Genomic DNA, 22137 nt, shown 5'->3' on the forward strand with positions numbered 1-22137 from the left:
ATGAGTGGCCCAGGAGGCAGGTGCTGTTGCGAGGGCCTGGGCAAAGGTGGTGGCACCAGCCGCGGAAGCTGCCACTACCGCAACATCACAAGCTGCAGGTTCTCATGTTTTATTGTAAAGCAACAAGAAACTCTATGTACACTGTCCGTCTCGGGGCGCCTCCCTTCTGTGCCATCTTCTCTACCAGGCCAGGCAGGCATGGGCGGGGCGCTCAGTCCTCTGCCCTGTCCCTGCCCCGCCAGGACCCCGCAGACCTCATGCTAGACGATGACCGTCTGCACCTCCAGCTGGCCCTCCGGCGAGGCAATGACCAGCTCGCCTGCATGCTCCAGGATCTCGATGTCCTCTGACGACACCATGGTCACAGTGGCCTGTTCAGTGCCACTTGTCCCTGCCCGGGCAGCAAGCACAGTACCCTCGCCGATGGCCGAGGCCAGCGTCATGGCCACCTGCTCTGTCAGGCTCTCGGGGGTGGCGATGGTGATGGTGTCGGCCGCAGCCGCCTCTGGGCCCAGCGCCGTCTCCTCGTCCATAGTGACATTCTGCACGATGATCTGGTGGCCGGCGCTAGCCTGGTGCACGATCTGCTGCACCACCTTCATGATGTGGCTGTCCACCTGCGGGGCCACGGCTCAGCGAGAGCGGCTGTGCCAGGGAGCCTCCCCGCCCCCGCCTGCCCCACCCCTCACCTCCGTCTGGGTGCCCTCGATGGTCTCCGTGGCCTCACTGGTCTCTGCATCATCTGCAGTGGCCTGGGCAGACAGGCAGAAGGTCAGAGGTCAGCCTTGGCTGCCCCTGGGTCCCAACACGGCCCCTGGGTCCCACACCCACCTCGATGATATACTCCTGGGTGTCAGCTACCACAGACGAGAACTCCACCAACACTGTGTGTGGGTCCTCCGAGAGGACGGTGGTGGCTGCCGCGGGGCTTTCCTCAGACACCAGCAACTCCTCCACCTCTAGCAGGCAGCCCCCTGTGGGTGGGGACTCGATCAGGGCTTGGCGAGCCCCAGCCCCCTCCCCCCCCTCCGCTCCCCTCCCCTCCCCCTCCCGCCTCCACTGGCCCAGACCTTTGGTGCGCAGGTGCCGGTTCAGCGTGCCGTGCTCAGCGAAGCCACGGCCGCACTTGTAGCACTTGAATGGCTTCTCGCCTGTGTGGTGTCGCACGTGCCGCACCAGTGAGCCCTTCTCTCGGAAGCCACGGCTGCAGAACTGGCACACGTGCGGCTTCTCCTCCAGGTGTGTCCTGAAGTGCACCTGCTGTGCGTTCTGTGGAGACACCTGTCAGTGCCAGCCTGGCCTTGGCCACAACAGACTACAGCTCTCCCCTCCTGCTTCTGGCCCAAGGGAGGGGCTGGGTCAAGACTGAGCACGGTGGAGGCAGGGAAGGGGGTGCACCTGGGCCACGGCCAGGGAGCAGGATGGGGGGATCAGGCGCCAGGGTCCTGGGGCCAGAGGCCCACCTTAGTCTTGTAGCGCTTGCCACACTCGGGACAAGGGTAGGGCCGCTCGTCTGAGTGGACGCGCCGGTGGCCGCGCACATGGGCGATGGTCTTGTAGAGCTTCCCGCAGTCGCCACAGCGGAAGCGGCGCTCACGCACGTGCACCTCCTGGTGCTTCTTGAGCAGGTAGGCCTTGGGGAAGGCCTTGCCACACTGAGCGCAGGCGAACGGCCTCGGCCCTGCAGCCACACACAGCATCAGGCCAGGCCCATCACCCGTGGGCCCGCCAAGCCGCCTGCCACCTGCCCACAGATCCCCTGGCTCCCTGCTGTCTATGGACCCACCCTGCACACCCAGAGGCACCCCGGCCACCTATAGCCCATCCACTGCCATGGGCCACACACCCACCCATCACCTACTGGTGTGGCCCCTCTTGTGGGCCTCCAGGGTGGCTGCTGTCGGGAAGGTCTCACTGCACTGAGGACATGGGTGGGTCCTGGGCACCGCTGAGGCCTCGCTGGCCACCTGCTGGGGAACCACAGGAAGGTCTCCAGCACCCGGGGCAGGCTGTGCCCTGGCAGTGCCAAGAACACAATCGTGGGCCCCACCCCGGCAGGCTCCCTTGTGGCCCCAGGGAAGGCAGTAAACAGATCAATGGACAAAGTCACTGCAAAAAGCCACTTCAGGGAGTGCGAAGGCCAGTGTGTGGACAGCCCCTGGGATCCAGCCCTGGGAGGAGCCCGCAGGTGGTGCCGGCACCTACTGTCTCCAGCGGCTGCATTTCCAGTACCGACAGCTGCGGGGCTGCCTCTGCCAGGGGCTGGGGACTGGACCCGGCAGCAGGGGCTGGCTCCAGGGCACCCTCCTCCCCAGCGGCGCGCTCAAGGACGATGCCAGAGTTCTGCATGGCCTGGTGCAGCAGGTTCTCACGGCTGCCCTCACTGGAGCAGGGGAGCTCCTGGGAGACAGGGGGCTGCAGGGGAGGCAGAGAGAGGAGGCTGGCCAGGCAGCCTGGCATCCAGCACCCACCCCATGGGGTGGACCCATGCCAGGAGCCTTGTGCAAAACCTCAGACCCCCGTGGCGCTCCCACCGGCCCTGCTCTCCCTGCGGGAAGCCCAGCCCTCGCCTGCCTGGCCCAGACCCCTGGAGCCAGTGCCCCGAACAAAGACTGGCACCGAGCAGGCAGAAGACAGAGCAGCCCTCCAGGGCCCCCCATCGCCCCCACCTCCGGGGCCAGGGCTTTCATGCCCAGGGGCAGCTCCTGCATCTGGACGTGGACTTCGTGGATGACGGTGCCCTTGGCATCTGTCACCAGGTGAATCACGGGTGAAGTCTCTATGGGCTCGCCTGTCACCGATGATGTGATTGTCCCCAAGCCGGCAGCTCCAGCTCCAGACCCTTCAAGGTAGAGTGAGGGAGTGAAGATCCCTCACACATCCCAGTGGCGACTGCGTCCACGGCCAGCCCCCAGGACCAGGCAGCTGCCCGCGCCATGCTGACCTGCAGGTGCGTCCTCTTTGCTGACAACCACGTCCTTGCTCACACTGAAGCGGATCTTCTCTGTGCAAGGGGTGAGAGACTTGAGGTGCCGGGTCAGCGCGCCCGACTCCCGGAAGCTCTTCCCACACTTGGAGCACTTGTAGGGGCGCTCGTCTGCAGAGAGAACCTAGTCAGCCCCGGGCAGCCCCAGCAGGCTGGCGACAAGGTGACAAGGCGAAGGCAGGCAGGGGCCCCCGTCTCATCCCCCAAAGCTAGGGAATGCGAGGCTGGGGCACCCCAGGGCCAGCCATCGGGGTGCTACCGGGCTCCAGCCCGAGGTGCGGCCAGCTCACCCGTGTGCCGCCGGTGGTGCCGGATGAGTGAGCCCTTGGTGCGGAAGGAGGCCCCACAGAGCTTGCACTCGTGGTCCTTGCGGCTGCTGTGAGTGACCATGTGGGCCTTGAGGATGCTGCCCTGTGGGGGAGGGCATGGCAGCTCAGGGCCCTCCTGGGGGAACAGGAGAGGGCCTGCCACCCACACACTGGCTCCCCGCACGCCGGCTCACCGTCTTGAAGGTCTTGTGGCACAGCGCACACACATAGCGGCCATCCTTGTTCACCAGTAGCTTCACCTGGGCCTGCTCGCCCTCCCCTGCGAGCCCCAGCCCCTGCTGGTGGGGGCTGCCCGGGGCCTCAGCCATCTCCCTGTCCCCCGGCTCCGCCTCAGCAGCCACGATGACCTCTTTGATGTGCCCACCACCTAGGAGAAGCATCTGGGCCTAAGCCACAGGGCCTGCCCCTGCCCAGAGACCCCAGAGACTGCTGGCTCCAGAGGAGGGGACCTGCTGCTCTGAGCCACACCCTGGACCCAACCTGCACTGAGCCCTCAACACACAGGCCGAGCAGCAGCCAAGGTCCCATTCACCTCTCCAGGTCAGAGTGAGAGGTGGAGAGACACCTCCTGACTCTGTCAGGCTACCCAGAGATGCTCCAGGGCCCCCAAATGTGTCCACAGGGAGACCCACCATGGAGCACAGATGCCCCATCCCCAAAGCCAGGAGGACATGCGAATCCTGGTGACACGGTCCCTGGATGAAGAGACAGCCGCTTGTCCTGCTCGCTGCCACTGCTCCTGCCACTGCTCCCACCAACATAGGGAGGATGTGCATCCGGGGCCACTCTTCCATTGGAGGAGATGGGCTGGGCCACTGCAGCGGGGCAGGCAGGCCTGGCCAGAGCCCCGTCCCAAGGCAGGCTTGGCCTGGGAGAGTGAACGCTCTCCAGACACCCGGGACAGCCTGAGGCGAGGAAACCGGGCTTTTGCACTTCTGGAGGATACTGGGAAAAATCTGACAACGTGCAAAGCTAGGTTGTAAACACAGTTCACGTTTTCTGCTCATAAAGATGACAAGTGGGAAACAGCTGTGAAGCTACTGCTTAGAAACCACCTCAGTCCGGCTGGCGTCTTGTTTTGACAAGCTGTTCTCTTGAAACACAACAAAAGCGCGGTGACTCAGAAACAATGAAGAGCCTCTCCTGCCCGAGCCCTTACACGCTCGATGCCCCAGGAGTGATCTTCCAAAGGACAGAGGCCTCTGATGGGGAGGAGCTGGGGGAACATGGCCGCTGCGAGGCCAGAGGAGACGCGAATTATTTCCGCGAAGAGGCAGGAGGGCCTGGAGGTGGGTTCCAACTGCCCACACAGCTGACCGCACCCCTGCACCCGCAAAGACAGGACGTGGCACACCCCAGCCCTTGGCCACCAGCAGGCAGGACCCTGTGCCATCTCCACTGGAGGCCAACAGGAGAGCTAGCAGCCCTGGACTAAGCCCACCGGGCCTCCTGACTGACCAAGGGGACGCTCAGGGTACCCAAGATGCCCGCAAAGGGGAAAATCCCAGGGGTGCCAGAGTGGCAGGGGTGCCGAGAGGGGCTGCTGAAGCACAGGGAGGGGTGCCGACCCTAGGGCTGGGGCTGCTAGAGTTTAGGTGGGTGGAAAGGGGCCTGGCTGGCCAGACACCCAGCGCAGAGACCCCGCCAGAACCTAAGGAGTTCATGCTGCCAGATGACACCACCATCCCAGAAACCAAACGCCAGGTCAAGGCCAGAGCCTGCCCCACCTCCTACATGAACATTCCGAGCTCTGAGTGGCACTGATGAGTGTCTTGGTCGCAGGAATGCCAGGGAAAGGCAGCACAGAGGTGAGACAGGTGCCCTGGCTGCCTGCTGGAGAGCGGCCTGCTCACAGGCGCCCTTCCCAGGCCCCGGGCTGGCCTCTGCCACGGCTCCTCCACCCCCTCTTCCTGCTGCAGCCAGTCCCCAGGGCTGCCCAAGGCCAGGTTCCGCCTGGTGCCCAAACCTACTTCCTGTCCAGCTGCCCACTCCCCGCCTGCCTCGGCCCCGGTCCAGCAGGCTCCCCAGGCAGCAGCCATGCCCCACCCCACCTCCCACAGCATCAGGTCCCCAGACAGCTCTGCACACCTAGCCACTCGCCCCTGCCACACCCCCAACCCCAGCAGCCTCTGGCTCCCTCAACCTGCCCAGGCCCTGGCTGCCTCTGAATGTCCCCCATGCACAAGCATCTGTCCCCGATGAGAGCTTCCCCATCCAGACCTCGCAACAGCCCCTCCCACAGCACATCAGGGAGAGAGACATCTTCACTTAAAAAGTAGCCATCAAAGAGGCCTGGCATTGCACGCTCATAAAAGCCGCATGAGGACCCGTGTAGCAATCACCACCCCCACACCAGAGGGAGCACTGGGGAGGGCAGGCCACGGCCAGCAGCAAGTCCCAGCCCAGCTAGAGAGGCGGGAGAGTCCCATCCACCCTGCACCCACCCTCCAGAGCCGCTGCTGGGCGAGGGGGCCATTCTGGTGGGTGCCCGGTGGATGTTGCTGGCTATGGGCAGGAAGCAGGAACCAGGGGGTGGCAGGGGAGTGGGGAAGATTCTGGGAGGGACACGGCAGAGACCACCCGGGAAAGCTGAGGGGAGAGAGCACAGCCCAAAGACTCCTTGGTGCCTGGGTGTGCCCCCGGCCACTGTGGACACCTGAGGAAGGCCCAGTGCCCAACGCTTCCTCATCCTGCAGGCTGTGCCCGCAGAAAGGCTCCCATGAGGCCGCAGCCCCTCCCAGCCAGGCCATGGTCTCGGGAGATGCGAGCATACAGGCAGCAGAGGCCCCATCCTCCAGCCCCAACCACGAAGGTCTATCAGGCCAGCGATCCATGGAAGTCGGCTTACCAACGAGGTCAGATGCATGGCTGATGTCTGCTGCCAGGGAGGCCGCCTCTACCACGATGTGGGCCACAGTGATGGGCTCCTCTGGGCCTGGTGCTGCCGGTACCACCTGCCAAAGGGGTCAGAAAACAGGGGACTTGTCTGTATGCTCCAGAGTTAGTTCTCAGAGAAGAGGCCTGGGCTCTGCCAGTGTAAAGCTGTGGAGGTGTGACCTGTGGTGCTCAGGCCTGGGTCCATGTCCTTGGGACGGCTGGGGTGGGGGCTCTCCTCTTCCCCAACAGGACCACCGGTCCCAGTCCAACCCCTTCACCCCAGGGCCAGGGTCAGTGCCGTCACTCTCACACCTCTGGCCACGTGGGCTGGACCTGGAGCACAGGTCACCTGCAGGGAGGGACCAGCAACTCTGGCAGGAAGCTGGGCCAGCCTGCAGGAACAACGGCACAGTCCCAGCCCGCCATATCCGGCAGAGCGGTGTGAGGAGAGGGCCCTGGAGGTGTGAGCCAGAGGCCTTCCTGGAGGAGGGGGCACCTCTGGGAGGAGCAGGTAAAGAGCACAGGCTCAGAGTGGGGTGACCAGGGTCCAGCATCCTCTGGGCCACGCTCCGCTGGTGACCGGAGACCACTGACCACTCTCTGAGCCTGCTCTCCTGACTGCAATGCAGACGACAAGCGCCCACTGCGGCGTGTGCAGGGTTCACAGGCCTGTGTGTCCAGCCCAAGCTGGGCGTGGGGCTCAGCAAAGGTAGCCATTTGATGATGAGATGGCGGGACCCCCAGGGCTACACTTCACTTGTGAAGTCCCCAGGGACTGTGTGCACAGGACAGAAGATAAGCCAAAGAGACAGAAGCTGCCATGGCACCCCAGAGCCAAAGGAGACCCTCAAGCTCCAAGAAAGGAGAGATCCCGGCCCCCAACGGCACGGGCTTCGGCCAGAGGCTGCCAAGAAGGCCGAGCCACCGCAGGCCCTCCAGGACGCCCAGGAGCACCACAGGCTCACACACCCAGACCCTCCTGCACCGAAGTCAGGTGCCTGCCCTCTGCCCGCCCACGTGGCCCCCGGAACCGGCTGCACAGGTCCATCCTGGAGCGCGGCCACCTCCCCCGCCTGTCAGGTGAACCCGGGAGGGGATGGGGGAGTGGGTGGGGGCTCACCTCCTGGCCCAGCAACGCTGTGGTGGCAGGGGTGGCAGGCAGGGCCTCCTGAGGGGCCCGCTGGCAGGCCTTCTGAATCTTGTGCTGAACAAAATCCTCCAAGGCGGTGAACTCCGCCTGGCAGCGGCCGCATCTGTGCACATCGTCCTCATCTGCAACGAGCCTGCTGTCAGCAGGGCCTGGGAAGGCGGAGGCTGGGCAGCCAGGGCCCCATCTGGCTTTTCCTCCAGCCCTAGAACAGATTCCCCCAGGAGGCCATCAGAAGCAGAGCTACTTCCCCAGGCTGCTGAGAACACACTCGGGCCCAAAACAAGGTCATCCCAGGGCACAGCCCCCATCCTCTGCAGGTCTGCAGGGGCCAGACCCACCCTCAGGAGGTCAGCACCCAGCAGAGGGTGGCCCTGACAGCAGGCTTAGGCTGCAGGGATCTGCTAAGGCTGCCATGCCCAAAACCCCCACCCCAGCGATTGACAGGCGAGAGGCCCAGAACGGGCTGGGAGGCAGAGGGATTCCTCCATGCTAGTTTGGGGACAGTAAAGGACCAGGATTTAAGACTGTTGGGGCCGGGCATGGTGGCTCACACTTGTAATCTCAGCACTTTAAGGGGCCAAGGTGGGAGGATAGCTTGAGCCCAGGAGTTCAAGACGAGCCTGGTCAAAATAGCAAGACCCATCTCTACCAAAAAAAAAAAAAAGTTTTTAAAACATTGTTAAACATTTAGGCCTGGCGTGGTGGCTCACACCTGTAATCCCAACACTTTGGGAGGCCGAGACAGGTGTATCACCTGAGGTCAGGAGTTCGAGACCAGCCTGACCAACATGGTGAAACCCCATCTCTACTAAAAATACAAAATTAGGGTGGTGGCTCATGCCTGTAATCCCAGCAGTTTGGGAGGCTGAGGCGGGCGGATCACGAGGTCAGGAGATCAAGACCATCCTGGCTAACATGGCGAAACCCCATCTCTACTAAAAATACAAAAAATTAGCCAGGCGCGGTGGCAGGCGCCTGTAGTCCCAGCTACTCCAGAGGCTGAGGCAGGAGAATGGCGTGAACCAGGGAGGCGAAGGTTGCAGTGAGCCGAGATCTCCCCATTGCACTCCAGCCGGGGCAACAGAGCAAGACTCCGTCTCAAAAAACAAAACCAAAAAACAAACATTTAGCCAAGCGTGGAAGTGTGGTGGCATGCACCTGTAGTCCCAGCTATTCAGGAGGATTGCTTGAGCCCAGGGGTGGAGGCTGCAGTAAGCCATGATCACACCACTGCACTTCAGCCAGGGCAACAGGGCAAGACCCTGCCTTACAAGAAACAAAAACAAAACAAACAAAAACTGTGGGAGTTTGAGCGTGCCCTGGAGCATGTGAGTGGCCATCTCCTCATCTGTAAAATGGGCTGGGGCCCAGGAGGCTGATGCCCACTGGCTCTGGCTGAGAGGCAAATGCAGGGAGCTGACCCACAACCACTCTGCTCACTGACTTGGGACTTTACTGGTTCCCAAGGTTAAGCCAGTCACCATCGCTGTAGCAGACCCTGGTCCTGCAGAAGAGACCACCCCCTCACTGTGTGCCAAGCACCTCACTGGGGACGTCACCAAATCCTGCCAGCACTCTGTGGAAATGGAGAGAACTATTCCCATCCTAGGAAAATGACCTGAAGTTCAAGGTCACCCAACGGCTGAGTGTCAGGGACAGTACCTATTTACACAAAGGGACAGAAGCTGTTTCTTCTGCTTCCATAAAAGCCTGCCAGCTCTGACCATTCATGTTCAGTCCCTCGTCAAGATCAAACCCAGGCCTGACGCCCGAAGGAGCTGGGCAAATGTTTACTGTTGAATTCGAGGGCAGAGAAAGGGCCAAACCACAGCTATGACTCGCCTGCAGGGGGCCACCCAACAGAGAGTCGTCCTCTCCTGATGGCTCCCAGTCACAAACCAAGCTCTGAGGTGCCCACCACCCTCTTCCCCTTCCCACCCCACTCCTGTGTCTCACTCGGCTCCAGGGCATTGCCACTGAAGAACCCCCTACCCCAGAAGGGGACACACCCAGCCCATTTCACACCAGACAAGGCCACAAGCAGGCCCAGCAGGGCGTGGCAACCTCTAAAGGGACCCCTCGCCATGAGGGCATTGCCCTTCTCCAAGCTGGAACGAGAAGGGGCAAGGAAAAAAGGCAGAAACTATGAATCCTATGGGAACAAAGACAAAACCACCCTCGACCCAATCATTAACCACCTCCCTTCCTGTCTGACCCAATCTGCATCTTTTTTTTTTTTTTTTTTTTTTTGAGGCAGAGTCTCACTCTGTTGCCCAGGCTGGAGTGCAGTGGGGTGATCTCGGCTCACTGCAAGCTCTGCCTCTCTCGTACATGCCATTCTCTTGCCTCAGCCTCCTGAGTAGCTGTGACTACAGGCACCTGCCACCACGGCCAGCTAATTTTTTGTATTTTTAGTAAGATGGGGTTTCACCGTGTTAGCCAGGGTGGTCTCGATCTCCTGACCTCAGGATCCGCCCGTCTCGGCCTCCCAAAGTGCTGGGATTACAAGCGTGAGCCACCACACCTGGCCTTTTTTTTTTTCTAAACAGAGACTGGGAGGAGCCAGGCGTGGTGGCACAAGCCTGTATTCCCAGCACTTTGGGAGGCTGAGGCAGGCAGATCACCTGAGGTCGGGAGTTCAAGACCAGCCTGGCCAACATGGAGAAATCCCGTCTCTACTAAAAATGCAAAATTAGCCAGGTGTGATGCCGTGTGCCTGTAATCCCAGCTACTCAGGAGGCTGAGGCAGGAGAATAGCTTGAACCCGGGAGGCAGAGGTTGCGGTGAACCGAGATCACGCCATTGCACTCCAGCCTAGGCAACAAGAGACAAACGCCGTCTCAAAAAAAAAAAAAGAAAACAGAGACGGGGTTGACTATGTTGCCCAGGCTGGTCTGGATTTCCTTGGGCTCAAGTGATCCTCTCACCTCAGCCTCCCAAAGTGCTGGGGTTACAGGTATGAGCCATAGTGCCCAGCCATCCGCAGCCTCACTGGACAAGCTCAAAGGGTACAGACCCACGCTCCATCTCCAAAAGCTCTCAGTGCCCCCAGGAATGAGCCCCTAGTGCATCCCCAACACTGCTCTCAGCACACGCCATGCAACCTTTTTTTTTTTTGAGACAGAGTCTTGCTGTGTCACCCAGGCTGGAGGGCAGTGGCGCCATCTCGGCTCACTGCGACCTCCGTCTCCTGGGCTCAAGCAATTCTCCTACCTCAGTTTCCCAAGTAGCTGGGATTACAGACGCGCACCACCACGCCTGGCTAATTTTTGTATTTTTAGTAGAGACGGGGTTTTACCGTGTTGGCCAGGCTGGTCTTGAACTCCTGACCTCAGGTGATCCACCCACCTTGGCCTCCCAAAGTGCTGGGATTACAGGCGTGGGCCACCGCGCCCGGCCACAATCTTTATTTTAATTCTCATGATGTTTCTATGAGGCAGCAGAGCCCAGAAGTTAAAGGGGCCGAGGTGAAGGCCTTCACAGTGCTGAGATCCAGTCCAACCCCTGCTACTTACTACCTGGGTGACTCTGGTCACTTTCTTTTTTTTTTTTTTTTTTTTTTTTTTTGAGACGGAGTCCCGCTCTGTCGCCCAGGCTGGAGTGCAGTGGCGCGATCTCGGCTCACTGCAAGCTCCACCTCCCGGGTTCACGCCATTCTCCCGCCTCAGCCTCCCGACTACAGGCGCCCGCCACCACGCCCGGCTAATTTTGGTTTTTTTGTACTTTTAGTAGAGACGGGTTTCACCGTGTTGGCCAGGATGGTCTCCATCTCCTGACCTCGTGATCCGCCCGCCTCAGCCTCCCAAAGTCCTGGGATTACAGGCTTGAGCCACGGCGCTCGGCCCACCCGGTCACTTTCACGTCTCCAACCTTCGATTTTCCTCATCCCCAAAATGAGAATAACAATAACATCCACCTGTCAGGATTGCTTTGAGAATGAAAAAACCTAACGCAGGATAAGGGCTTGTTACATTACTGGCAGAAGCTGCCGCCCCATTCTGTAGGGAAAATAGAGGTTCACAGAGGTAGGGTCACCTGCCCAGGATCAAAGAGCTAGAAAGCGGCAAGTGTGGGACTGGACGGGGCCACGGGCTGGCTGCAGCGCACCAGTCCTCTTGCACTAGGCTCTGCTGCCTCCCTACGGACAGGCCCGGAGCCCAGATCCTGGAGAAACCGAGGCCCCACCCTCTTGGAACCAGCAACAGGGCCGTAGACGCCCATCAGGTGCAGGGGGAAGGGGCCCAGAGGAGGGGAAGGCCAGGCTCAGGCATCGGAGGCAGAGAGGGGCCGGGACGCCTGCGTCTGCGAATGTCTACCCCGGGCGCCCGGGGGCTCAGCAACCCGCGAGCACTTGTGGACGCACACCGGAGCGAGAGGGGTGACAGGCGCCCCGCAGGAGAGGCCCGTGAGGGTCGCAGCAAACCTGGGGGTTTCGTGGAGGGCTGTGAGGGCCCCGCGAGATCCGCGAGGTGTCTGGGTCTGGGAGGGTCGGTGGAGCCCGCAGCTCGGGCCATCCGGGCCTCTGCCAGCCGGGGATGAACTGCCCGCACCCCGGCCGCACCCTCCGGGTCGGCCCGGTTACCTTCCTCGCTGAAGGGTGCCGGGAGGCCGAGGAAGCCGCTGGGGGCCAAGGCCGCCGCCACAGCCGCAACCGCACCGTCGCCCGCTTCCCGCCCGGCTTCGGCCGGGGCTTCTGCCGTATGAGCGGCCGTCACCCGCACTGCCATCGCGCCCTCCATGTCGCAACGCGCCGCAGGAAGATGGCGGATTTACGACCATGTCGTCATAACAACGGGCCGCGCCGAGGCCGGCGTGAGGGAACGGCAAGAAGAGGACGGGGCGGAACCGGAGCGGACTGACAGACAGGCGGTGAGCCGCGTCTGGATAGCGGTGTGGCCTTAAAGGGCAGAGGCGGGGCCGGGCGCGCGGAGAGCGAAGATGGGGCGGGACTGTGGGGAGGGCGTGGTTACGGTGGAGCAGATTGACAGACAGGGGGCGGGGCGGCAGAAGGACGTGTGTTCGAGGCTGCACTCGGATTTGAGAGCCAGAGAACGCCAGGGGCGAGCGGACTGGCCGGTGCTAGGCAGCCGCGCCCCAGCGCTTCCGTACCTAAGGACAGGCCGCCCCGCCCGCGGCTGCTGCTGGGAAGCTGCCACAGCTCCAACCAGGGGCGTGGTGCCTGCTGCCCACTGACCGCCTCGGGTGTTAGAGCCTCCCAAGATGATTACCCAGGAGAAGAACACGGTCGGGGATGGCTCATGGGTAGCTTTGCGAAGCTGTTTTATTATTTTGTATACTTTTTAAATTTTTTTTTTTTTTTTTGAGACGGAGTCTCGTTCTATCGCCCAGGCTGGAGTGCAGTGGCGCAATCTCGGCTCATTGCAAGCTCCGCCTCCCGGGTTCACGCCATTCTCCTGCCTCAGCCTCCTGAGTAGCTGGGACTACAGGTGCCCGCCACCACGCCCACCTAATTTTTTGTATTTTTAGTAGAGACGGGGTTTCACCGTGTTGGCCAGGATGGTCTCAATCTCCTGACCTCGTGATCCACCCGCCTCAGCCTCCCAAAGTGCTGGGATTACAGGCGTGAGCCACCGTGCCCGGCCACTTTTTAAATTTTTTAGAATTTATTTGTATTATATATTTTAAATAGAGACGGGGTCTTGCTGTTTTGACTAGGCTGGTCTCAAACTCCTAGCCTCAAACCATTTTCCCATTTCGGCCTCCCAAAGTGCTAGGATGACAGGCGTGAGCCACGACTCCCGGCCACGTTGAATTTTGGGTTTTGGAGATGGGGGTTGTTTTTGGTTTTTGTTTGTTTGTTTTGGGTGTTTGTTTGTTTTTGAGACAGAGTCTCACTCTGTCACCTAGGCTGGAGTGCAATGGCGCAATCTCACTGCAACCTCCACCTCCTGGGTTCTGATGATTCTCCTGCCTCAGCCTCCCGAGTAGCTGGGACTACAGGAGTGCACCACCATGCCCAGCTAATTTTTGTATTTTTAGTAGAGACAGGGTTTCACCATGTTGGCCTAGATGGTCTCGAGCTCTTGACCTCATGATCTGCCCACCTTGGCCTCCCAAAGTGCTGGGATTACAAGCATGAGCCACCGCACCCGGCCTGTTTTTGTTTTTTAAGATGGAGTCTCGCTCTGTCACCTAGGCTAGAGTGCAATGGCACAATCTTGGTTCACTGCAACCTCCACCTCCCAGGTTCAAGCGATTCTCCTGCCTCAGCCTCCTGAGTAGCTGGAACTACAGGCAACTGCCACCACACCCGGCTAATTTTTTTATATTTTTAGGAGAGACGGAGTTTCACCATGTTGGCCAGGCTGGTTTTGAACTCCTGACCTCAGGTGATCCAACCCCCTTGGCCTCCCAAAGGGCTGGGATTACAGGTGTGAGCCACCGAGCCTGGCCAGATTTTGTTTTTTTTGAGACAGCACCTTGCTCTGTCGCCCAGGCTGGAGTGCAGTGCCATGATCTCAGCTCACTGCAGCCTCTACCTCAGCCACCCAAGTAGCTGGGACAACAGGTGCCCATCACTAGCTAGTTTTTGTATATTTTGTAGAGATGAGTTTTTGCCATGTTGCCTAGGCTGCTATAGAACTCCTGAGTTCAAGCGATCTGCCCTCCTCAGCCCTCTTACATACTTTTAAAAAATTGTGGGCCAGGTGCAGTGGCTCACTAATGTAATCCCAGCACTTTGGGAGGCTGAGGTGGGTGGATCACCTGAGGTCAGGAGTTCAAGACCAGCCAGGCCAACATGGTAAAATTACATCTCTACTAAAAATACAAAAATTATCTGGGTGTGGTGGTGCACGCATGTCATCCTAGCTACTCAGCAGGCTGAGGCAGGAGAATCGTCTGAACCCAGGAGGCAGAGGTTTCAGTGAGCCGAGATCATGCCACTGTACTCCGGCCTGGGCAACAGAGCAAGATTCCGTCTCAAAAAAAAATTGTGGGCTGGGCGCAGTGGCTCACGCTTGTAATCCCAGCACTTTGGGAGGCCGAGGCGGGCAGATCACGAGGTCAGGAAATCGAGACCACAGTGAAACCCCGTCTCTACTAAAAATACAAAAAAATTAGCCGGGCATGGTGGCGGGCGCCTGTAGTCCCAGCTACTCGGAGAGGCCGAGGCAGGAGAATGGCGTGAACCTGGGAGGCGGAGCTTGCAGTGAGCCGAGATTGCGCCACTGCACTCCAGCCTGGGCGACAGAGCGAGACTATCTCAAAAAAAAAAAAAAAAAAATTGTGGTAAGTACACATAAAATTTACTATTAGCGCCAGGCGCGGTGGCTCACACCTGTAATCCCAGCACTTTGGGAGGTCGAGGTGGGCGGATCACGAGGTCAGGGGATCGAGACCATCCTGGCTAACATGGTGAAACCCTGTCTCTACTAAAAATAAAAATTAAAAAAAATCAGCCGGTTGTGGTGGCACACGCCTGTAGTCCCAGCTACTCGGGAGGGCACGACAGGAGAATCACTTCAACCCGGAGGCGGAGGTTGCAGTGAGCCGAGATCTTGCCACTGCACTCCAGCTTGGGCGACAGAGTGAGACTCGGTCTCAAAACAAACAAAAAAAAAATACAAAAGTTAGCCAGGTGTGGTAGCACACACCTATAATCCCAGCTACTAGGGAGGCTGAGGCAGGAGAATTGCTTGAACCCGGGGGGCGGAGGTTGCAGTGAGCTGAGATGGCACCACTGCCCACCAGCCTGGGTAACAAAGTGAGACCCTGTCTCAAAAAGAAAAGGGCATCCTGATCAGGTGACCTCAGGCCCTGTTTTGCCCGGAGCCCAGGCCACTGGCAGGCACGGGAGCGGACAGGCCCCTGGAAGGCAGAGAGGCCAGGCACAGGCAGCAAGACTAGAGCCTCCCTTTCTCCAGACAGCCTCCTTTCCCATGCAGGCCTCAGCCTGGCTCAACAGAATAATGCCTGTGGACATTCCATGGCCAGAACCAAACAGGAACTACAAAATCCTTTTTTTTTTTTTTTTTTTTTTGAGACGGAGTCTCACTTTGTTGCCCAGGCTGGAGTGCAGTGGTGCAACCTTGGCTCACTGCAACCTCTGCCTCCTGGGTTCAAGCAATTCTGCCTCAGCCTCCCAAGCATGTGCCACCGCACCCGGCTAATTTTATATTTTTAGTAGAGATGGGGTTTCTCCATGTTAGTAAGGCTGGTCTCAAACTCCTGACCTCAGGTGATCCACCCGCCTCGGCCTCTCAAAGTGCTGGGATTACAGGCATGAGCCACCGCGCCCAGCGAGCTACTTATATTTTCTATTGCAATGTAAATTGATGCAAGTCTGTTAAGGTTATAGTGTCTGTTCTTGTGCCACTGAAAGCCATCCCCAGGTCGGCTTGCAGTACAAGAATCTTACTTGGGGAGACACTGGGGCCATCCCCTCACAGATAGAGACTGAATGCCTCCTGTGTGGGGGGCACCCAAAGGGGTCCTCTACCCCCAGATGCAGGGCCACGTCACCCTGTTCCCAAAGTCAGTCCTCTCCTATAAAGTGCACTTTCCTCCTAGCCTCTGCCAGGACCTTCCCCACAAGAGATCATGCCTCCCCTCCTACCTGCAGACATACAGGCACCTTCTGAGGACGTTAAGCCGACCAGATGGGGCAGAGCTCAGCTTTGGGGTCGACTGAGTTTAATCCCAACTCAACCTTGTCCAGCCGGCGACTCTCCGTGGCTCAGTTTGGCCATCTATAAATGGAGATATGAATAATCCCTGCCTCTCAGGCCTGTCCTGTGACTCTAAGGAGGTAATGCAGGTAAGGAGCGGTGCCACGGCCTAGATGCTCACAGAGTGCCCGGTAAGCCAAGGCAGCCGGGCGAGTGTGGGAGAAGATGGCCCATGGCTAGGCATCATCAACAGTTCCCATTCCAGCCGTTGTCTCAAATCCACTACCAGTTGCTCTGTGGTAAAAGCAGAGTGTGATTTTTGTCAAATCCAGTTCTGCTCAAGATCAAAGTCATCTTTTTTTTTTTTTTTTTTTGATACGGAGTCTTGCTCTGTTGCTCAGGCTGGAGTGCAGTGGTGCAATCTCGGCTCACTGCAGCCTCCGCCTCCCAGGTTCAAGCGATTCTCCTGCCTCAGCCTCTCAAGTAGCTAAGATTACAGGCATGTGCCATCACATACGGCTAATTTTTGTACTTCTGGTAGAGACAGGGTTTCACCATATTGGCCAGGCTGGTCTCCAACTTCTGACCTCAGGTGATCTGCCTGCCTCGGCCTCCCAAAGGGCTGGGATTATAGGCGTGAGCCACAGCACCCAGCCAGAAGGATGAATTACACAAACATTATATTAAACCATAGAAGCAAGAGCCAGAAGCACATACCGTATAATTCCAGGTATAAAGCAGTCCAGAGGTTTGGTTGTGACTCTATGGTGATAGGAGTCAGAAAAGTAGTCAGCAATGTGCTATCTGCTATTGACTGGATAGGAACAAGAGGGAACTTCCTGGGGTGTTGGAAATACTTTGTACTTTGGTCTGGGTTATGTTTACACAAGCATATACAAATGTAAAAAAATTTGCTGGGTGCGGTGGCTCACGCCTGTAATCCCAGTCCTTTGGGAGGCCAAGACAGGAGGATCACTGGAGGCCAGGAGTTGGAGACCAGCCTGGCCAACATAGTGAGACTCCGTCTCTACAAAAAATTTAAATTAAAAAAAAAAAATTAGGCATAGTGGCACACACCTCTGGTCCCAACTACTTTGGAGGCTTAGGTAGAAGCATCACATGAGCCTAGGAGGTCAAGGATACAGTGAGCTGTGATAAGGCTACAGTGAGCTGTGATCCTGCCACTCCACTCCGGCCTGGGAGACAGAGCAAGACCCTGTCGCAAAATATATATATACATGTAAAAATGTAAAACTTCCGGCCGGGCGCCGTGGCTCACGCCTGTAATCCCAGCACTTTGGGAGGCCAAGGTGGGCGGATCACGAGGTCAAGAGATCAAGACCATCCTGGTTAACATGGTGAAACCGCGTTTTTACTAAAAAATACAAAAAAATTAGCCGGCATGGTGGCGGGCGCCTGTAGTCCCAACTACTCGGGAGGCTGAGGCAGGAGAATGGCGTGAACCTGGGAAGCAGAGCTTGCAGTGAGTTGAGATCACGCCACTGCACTCCAGCCTGGGCAACAGAGCAAGAGACTCCGTCTCAAAAAATAATAGTTAAAAAAAAAAAAGGCCGGGCGCGGTGGCTCACGCCTGTAATCCAAGCACTTTGGGAGGCCGAAGCGGGCGGATCACGAGGTCAGGAGATCGAGACCATCCTGGCTAACACGGTGAAACCCCGTCTCTACTAAAAATACAAAAAATTAGCTGGGCGTGGCGCCATGCGCCTGTAGTCCCAGCTACTAGGGAGGCTGAGGCAGCAGAATGGCGTGAACCCGGGAGGCGGAGCTGGCAGTGAGCCGAGATCGCGCCACTGCACTCCAGCCTGGGCGACAGAGCGAGTCTCTGTCTCAAAAAGTAAATAAGTAAATAATAATAATAAATGTAAAACTTCCATCGAGCTGCACGGTTTTCATGCCCTTTACTGTAATGTTTTGCCTCAATTAAATACCTAATAATTGATGACGATGATGGCGAGCAATCACTGAGTACCAGGTTCTAGACAGTGTCCTTAGACCCTAACCCCACAGCCTGGTAATGGCTGGTTCGTGTTACCTCCGAGGCACCGGGAACGCGTTTTTGCAAAGGACTGAGGCGAAAACTCAGGCCTGCCGGGGAAGGAGCCCCGGGCTGGCTCGCAGGATTGGCCGGTAAGCGACCCACGTGGTGGCACCGTGTCCCGAGCGCGTCCACGGCACAGAGGCACGGGCCCGGCGGCCCCAGCCCCCTCCCGCGGCGCTCCTGCGGGAGCCCCGCCCGTGCCCGCGGGAGAGACCGGCCAATGGGCAGCTGGCCTGGCCCGGGTCACTCCGTAAAGGGCCTCGTCACCTAGGCTGACCACTCGCTTCCAATGGGTGAGCAGCCCCGCAGCAGCCCGGGAGCAGCGGCCTTGCGCCTGCGCTGCTCTCCCCTCTGCCGCATTTCCGCAGCTAGCGCTTCACTCCGAATGCCGGTTGGCGCCCTGCCAGCCAATCACCGGGGCGCCCCGAGGCCGGTAGCCAATGATCGCCCGCCTCCCCGTGCCGAGCCTCGCCGATTGGCGCTGAGCTCCCGCAGCCCGCGGGAGGCGGGGGCGGATTGGCGAAGGTGCAGGCCAATGGGCGGCGGGCGCGAGGCGCGGGGCCAATGAGCGCGCCGGGGGCGGGGAGGGCGCCGCGGCGGGCGGCTGCGAGGAGCGGCCGGCGGGCGGCGGCGGCCGGCGGGCGGCGATGGCGGCGTCGGAGGCCGGTGGCGACGACGCCCGCTGCGTGCGGCTGAGCGCCGAGCGGGCACAGGCGCTGCTGGCCGACGTGGACACGCTGCTGTTCGACTGCGACGGCGTGCTGTGGCGCGGGGAGACGGCCGTGCCTGGCGCGCCCGAGGTCCTGCGGGCGCTGCGAGCCCGCGGCAAGCGCCTGGGCTTCATCACCAACAACAGCAGCAAGACCCGCGCTGCCTACGCGGAGAAGCTGCGGCGCCTGGGCTTCGGCGGCCCCGCGGGGCCCGGCGCCAGCCTGGAGGTCTTCGGCACGGCCTACTGCACCGCGCTCTACCTGCGCCAGCGCCTGGCCGGCGCCCCCGCGCCCAAGGCCTACGTGCTGGGCAGCCCAGCCCTGGCCGCGGAGCTGGAGGCCGTGGGCGTCGCCAGCGTGGGTGTGGGGCCTGAGCCACTGCAGGGCGAGGGTCCCGGCGACTGGCTGCACGCGCCGCTGGAGCCCGACGTGCGCGCGGTGGTGGTGGGCTTTGACCCGCACTTCAGCTACATGAAGCTCACCAAGGCCCTGCGCTACCTGCAGCAGCCCGGCTGCCTGCTCGTGGGCACCAACATGGACAACCGGCTTCCGCTGGAGAACGGCCGCTTCATCGCGGGTCCGTGCGCCCTGGGGCGGGAGGCTGGGGGGCGGGCGGCGGGCCCTCTCCCCGCCCTTTGACCCGGTCCCCTGTGCCCCGCAGGTACTGGGTGTCTGGTCCGAGCCGTGGAGATGGCCGCCCAGCGCCAGGCCGACATCATCGGGAAGCCCAGCCGCTTCATCTTCGACTGCGTGTCCCAGGAATACGGCATCAACCCCGAGCGCACCGTCATGGTGGGAGACCGCCTGGACACAGACATCCTCCTAGGCGTCACCTGTGGCCTGAAGACCATCCTGACCCTCACCGGAGTCTCCACTCTAGGGGATGTGAAGAATAATCAGGAAAGTGACTGCGTGTCTAAGAAAAAAATGATCCCTGACTTCTATGTTGACAGCATAGCCGACCTTTTGCCTGCCCTTCAAGGTTAAAGATTGAGTGTCCTTAATCTCCAGAATAAAAAAAAAAAAAAAAATTGAAAACCAGTTACCCAAATTAATAGGTGGGGCTTAAGCATCTGCTCGGCTAAGTGGCTTCAAAGAGTGTAATTGGAGTTAAGCAAAGGCATTCATTGTTAACCTTGTAAGTACACGTTTGGGGGACGATTTCGTTTACAGATGCTTGTAATGGAAGATGCACTTTTAGGCTTGGAGGCATTGTGGGCTGGGTTCTGGGCCTTGGGTGGGGCTGGCGGGGGCAGGCTCCGCACCTGCCGGGACTCAGGTAACCGGGGCCTGCCGATGGGACTGAGGCGGGTCTAGGGGTGTGTGTCCTGTATTTTATGGAAAAACGCATTCAGGGATCCAGCCCCTCACTGGGCAGAGGGACTGATTATTCTGACTGTTGGGAGAGGCTTGCATGGACCAGAGCCCCATCAGTATGACTGAAAGTCCAGCGGAGCCTTCTGTGTCCCTGTGCCTCCCAGCAGGGTGGGAGTGGAGGAGGCGGCTGCTCCCAGGTGGCATCTCCCTGCCCTTGGGTGCAAAGTGCTGCCCTCACCACTCTCCCAGCTCCCCTACTTCCTTGAAAACCACTCTGATGTCACAACTGAGTGTCTGTTCCGTTTCAGATACCCAGGGCTGCTGCCCAGTTCTGTAAACGCAGCCCAGCTAAACTACTCTGCTGTCTCAAGTGTGCATTTAAACCCAGGTGATTTGGACAGAGCAGCCGCGATGGCGTGGACGCCTTCACTGAACTCCGGGCTGCAGTGCAGGGAGCTCAGAGCAGTGCTGCTACCAAACAGTTTTTAACTTTGAACAACTGTGTCAGGCAATGGATTTGAATCCTAAGTGTGTTAATAGCTGTGCTCTGTGTCGTAGGGAAAATCGCACTGAAGGAGCCTCTGTGCCCTGCAGCCGGCAGCACGGCTGAAGCATGCGCTGGCCAAGGAATGCCTGTCTGTCATCCAGGACTCCGGGAGGGGAGGAGAGTTGTTGTCCCCAAGAACAGGAAGTCCTTTACCAAGCATCCAGTCTCTTCCTGTCCTCCCATTCCCTAGGTTGGGGTAGGGGTTAGAGGCTGGTGGCCCAGGAGATCACCTGCCTTGCCCTGGATTCCCTCTTAAGTGGCCAGCAGGACTTGGCAGGGCCACCAGCTCGCCAAGGTTCTGGGCAGGGCTCCGGCCTCTGCTGTCCGCTCTTGGCTCTGCTGACCTTTCACAGGCCTGACAGCAGACTCACCAGGGCCATCCCAGGACGCTGCACCTTCTGGCTGGCTCTCTACCAGCGCCTTTCCCTGTACCTGCCAGCTTCTCTCTTGGCCCCACAGTCACAGCATTCCACTTGGTCACAAAGACTTCAGAGCAATAAGGGGCGTCCTGAGCCCTCAGCACCTCCCAGGCCTGGGATATCGGGTTCAAAGGGTGCTACAGAGCAGCATGAGGGCGACTGCGCCCATGAGCCTGGTGGCACTGACGCTGGCTTGGCTAGGTTGGCTCAAGCCGGGTCTGGCCTCGCAGGATGCAGTCACGCCAGGAGCTTATGGCAGATGCAGCCTCGGCGATGCCTCTCTTGCCGGGTAGGGGCTGGGAGTCCCTGTGCACCGTCTCTGGCCCATGAGGGGCTGCAGCACTGTGTGTGCCCCAGAGCACAGATTAAACTCTCAAACCCACACTGGCTCAGGTGTCCTTGCTCTTGCCTTGCATTGCCCTGGGCGATGCCGTCTCACCATGGGTGGGAGGACTCAAAGTAGATGGGTGACTGGGGTTCCAACTCCAGAGCTGGAATGCCAACTGTCCACTCCCAGCCTGGTTCAGAGGAAGATGTTCTGGAGAATGAGGGAAAGCCAGGCACAAAGGGAAACCAGGGAAGGAAAGGGCCTCGGAGTGAAGCTGGTGGGCTGCCGTGTCAGAGAGCCCAGGGCAGGGAGCAGAGCTCAGAAGTAATGCTGGCCCGGGCGCCGTGGCTCACACCTGTAATCCCAACACTTTGGAAGGCTGAGGCAGGTGGATTACTTGAGGTCAGGAGTTCAAGACCAGCCTGGCCAAAATGGTGAAAACCCATCTCTACTAAAAATACAAAAATTAGTGGGACTTGGTGGCATGTATCTGTAATCCCAGCTACTCGGGAGGCTGAGGCATGAGAATTGTGTGAACCCAGGAGGCAGAGGTTGCGGTGAGCCGAGATCACGCCACTGCACTCCAGCCTGGGGGACACAGCAAGACTCCGTCTCAAAAAAAAAAAGCTGTGCTAGGCGGGCCCAAAACTGGCCTGACTGTCCCAGGGGCACAGGCTCCAGCAGGCTGCCTGTCTGTGGTCCAGGCTTCAGGAACCCCCTGGTGTTGGGTGTGCGGGGGCTGGGAAGTGGCTGGGGGTGCACAGTCCCACACCTGTCATTCACTG

The 22137-nt window shown here is 59.4% G+C and overlaps 2 protein-coding genes across 7 annotated transcripts; one reads left to right on the forward strand and one right to left on the reverse strand.

Moving 5' to 3' along the window:
• Positions 1-93: 93 nt before the first annotated feature.
• On the reverse strand, positions 94-12262 carry E4F1 (E4F transcription factor 1). 6 transcript variants are annotated; one of them, XM_063616955.1, is made up of 14 exons: positions 11925-12262; positions 7313-7464; positions 6164-6269; positions 3489-3682; positions 3277-3397; positions 2945-3097; positions 2670-2842; positions 2206-2415; positions 1862-1967; positions 1464-1681; positions 1071-1269; positions 832-974; positions 690-752; positions 94-617 (listed from the first exon to the last, which is right to left on the reverse strand). In XM_063616955.1, exons 1-14 carry the CDS (start codon positions 12079-12081, stop codon positions 261-263), a joined length of 2352 nt encoding a protein of 783 aa, XP_063473025.1. In that variant the 5' UTR covers positions 12082-12262; the 3' UTR covers positions 94-260. The 6 variants fall into 6 exon arrangements, with proteins under 6 accessions (XP_063473025.1, XP_055098762.1, XP_055098763.1 ...); XM_055242787.2 differs by having other exon boundaries at positions 1862-1970; positions 11925-12244; XM_055242788.2 differs by having other exon boundaries at positions 884-974; positions 1862-1970; positions 11925-12203.
• A 6357-nt stretch (positions 12263-18619) lies between these two features.
• On the forward strand, positions 18620-21406 carry PGP (phosphoglycolate phosphatase). Its single transcript, XM_055242801.2, has 2 exons — positions 18620-19318; positions 19403-21406. The coding sequence occupies exons 1-2, from the start codon at positions 18679-18681 to the stop codon at positions 19726-19728; spliced, it is 966 nt and encodes a 321-aa protein (XP_055098776.1). The 5' UTR covers positions 18620-18678; the 3' UTR covers positions 19729-21406.
• The last annotated feature ends 731 nt before the right edge of the window (positions 21407-22137 follow it).

The sequence above is a fragment of the Symphalangus syndactylus genome, chromosome 14 (assembly GCF_028878055.3).
Source record: "Symphalangus syndactylus isolate Jambi chromosome 14, NHGRI_mSymSyn1-v2.1_pri, whole genome shotgun sequence".
In the NCBI taxonomy this organism is placed as follows: domain Eukaryota; kingdom Metazoa; phylum Chordata; class Mammalia; order Primates; family Hylobatidae; genus Symphalangus; species Symphalangus syndactylus.

Coding starts and splice junctions, on each gene's coding strand:
- E4F1 (XM_063616953.1), bottom strand. CDS start 12,081: ATGGAGGGCGCGATGGCAGTGCGGGTGACGGCCGCTCATACGGCAGAA. Junction 2,416..2,669: donor TGAAAGCCCTGGCCCCGGAG/GTGGGGGCGATG, acceptor CCTCCCCTGCAG/CCCCCTGTCTCCCAGGAGCT. Junction 753..831: donor CCCAGGAGTATATCATCGAG/GTGGGTGTGGGA, acceptor CTGTCTGCCCAG/GCCACTGCAGATGATGCAGA.
- PGP (XM_055242801.2), top strand. CDS start 18,679: ATGGCGGCGTCGGAGGCCGGTGGCGACGACGCCCGCTGCGTGCGGCTG. Junction 19,319..19,402: donor GAACGGCCGCTTCATCGCGG/GTCCGTGCGCCC, acceptor TGTGCCCCGCAG/GTACTGGGTGTCTGGTCCGA.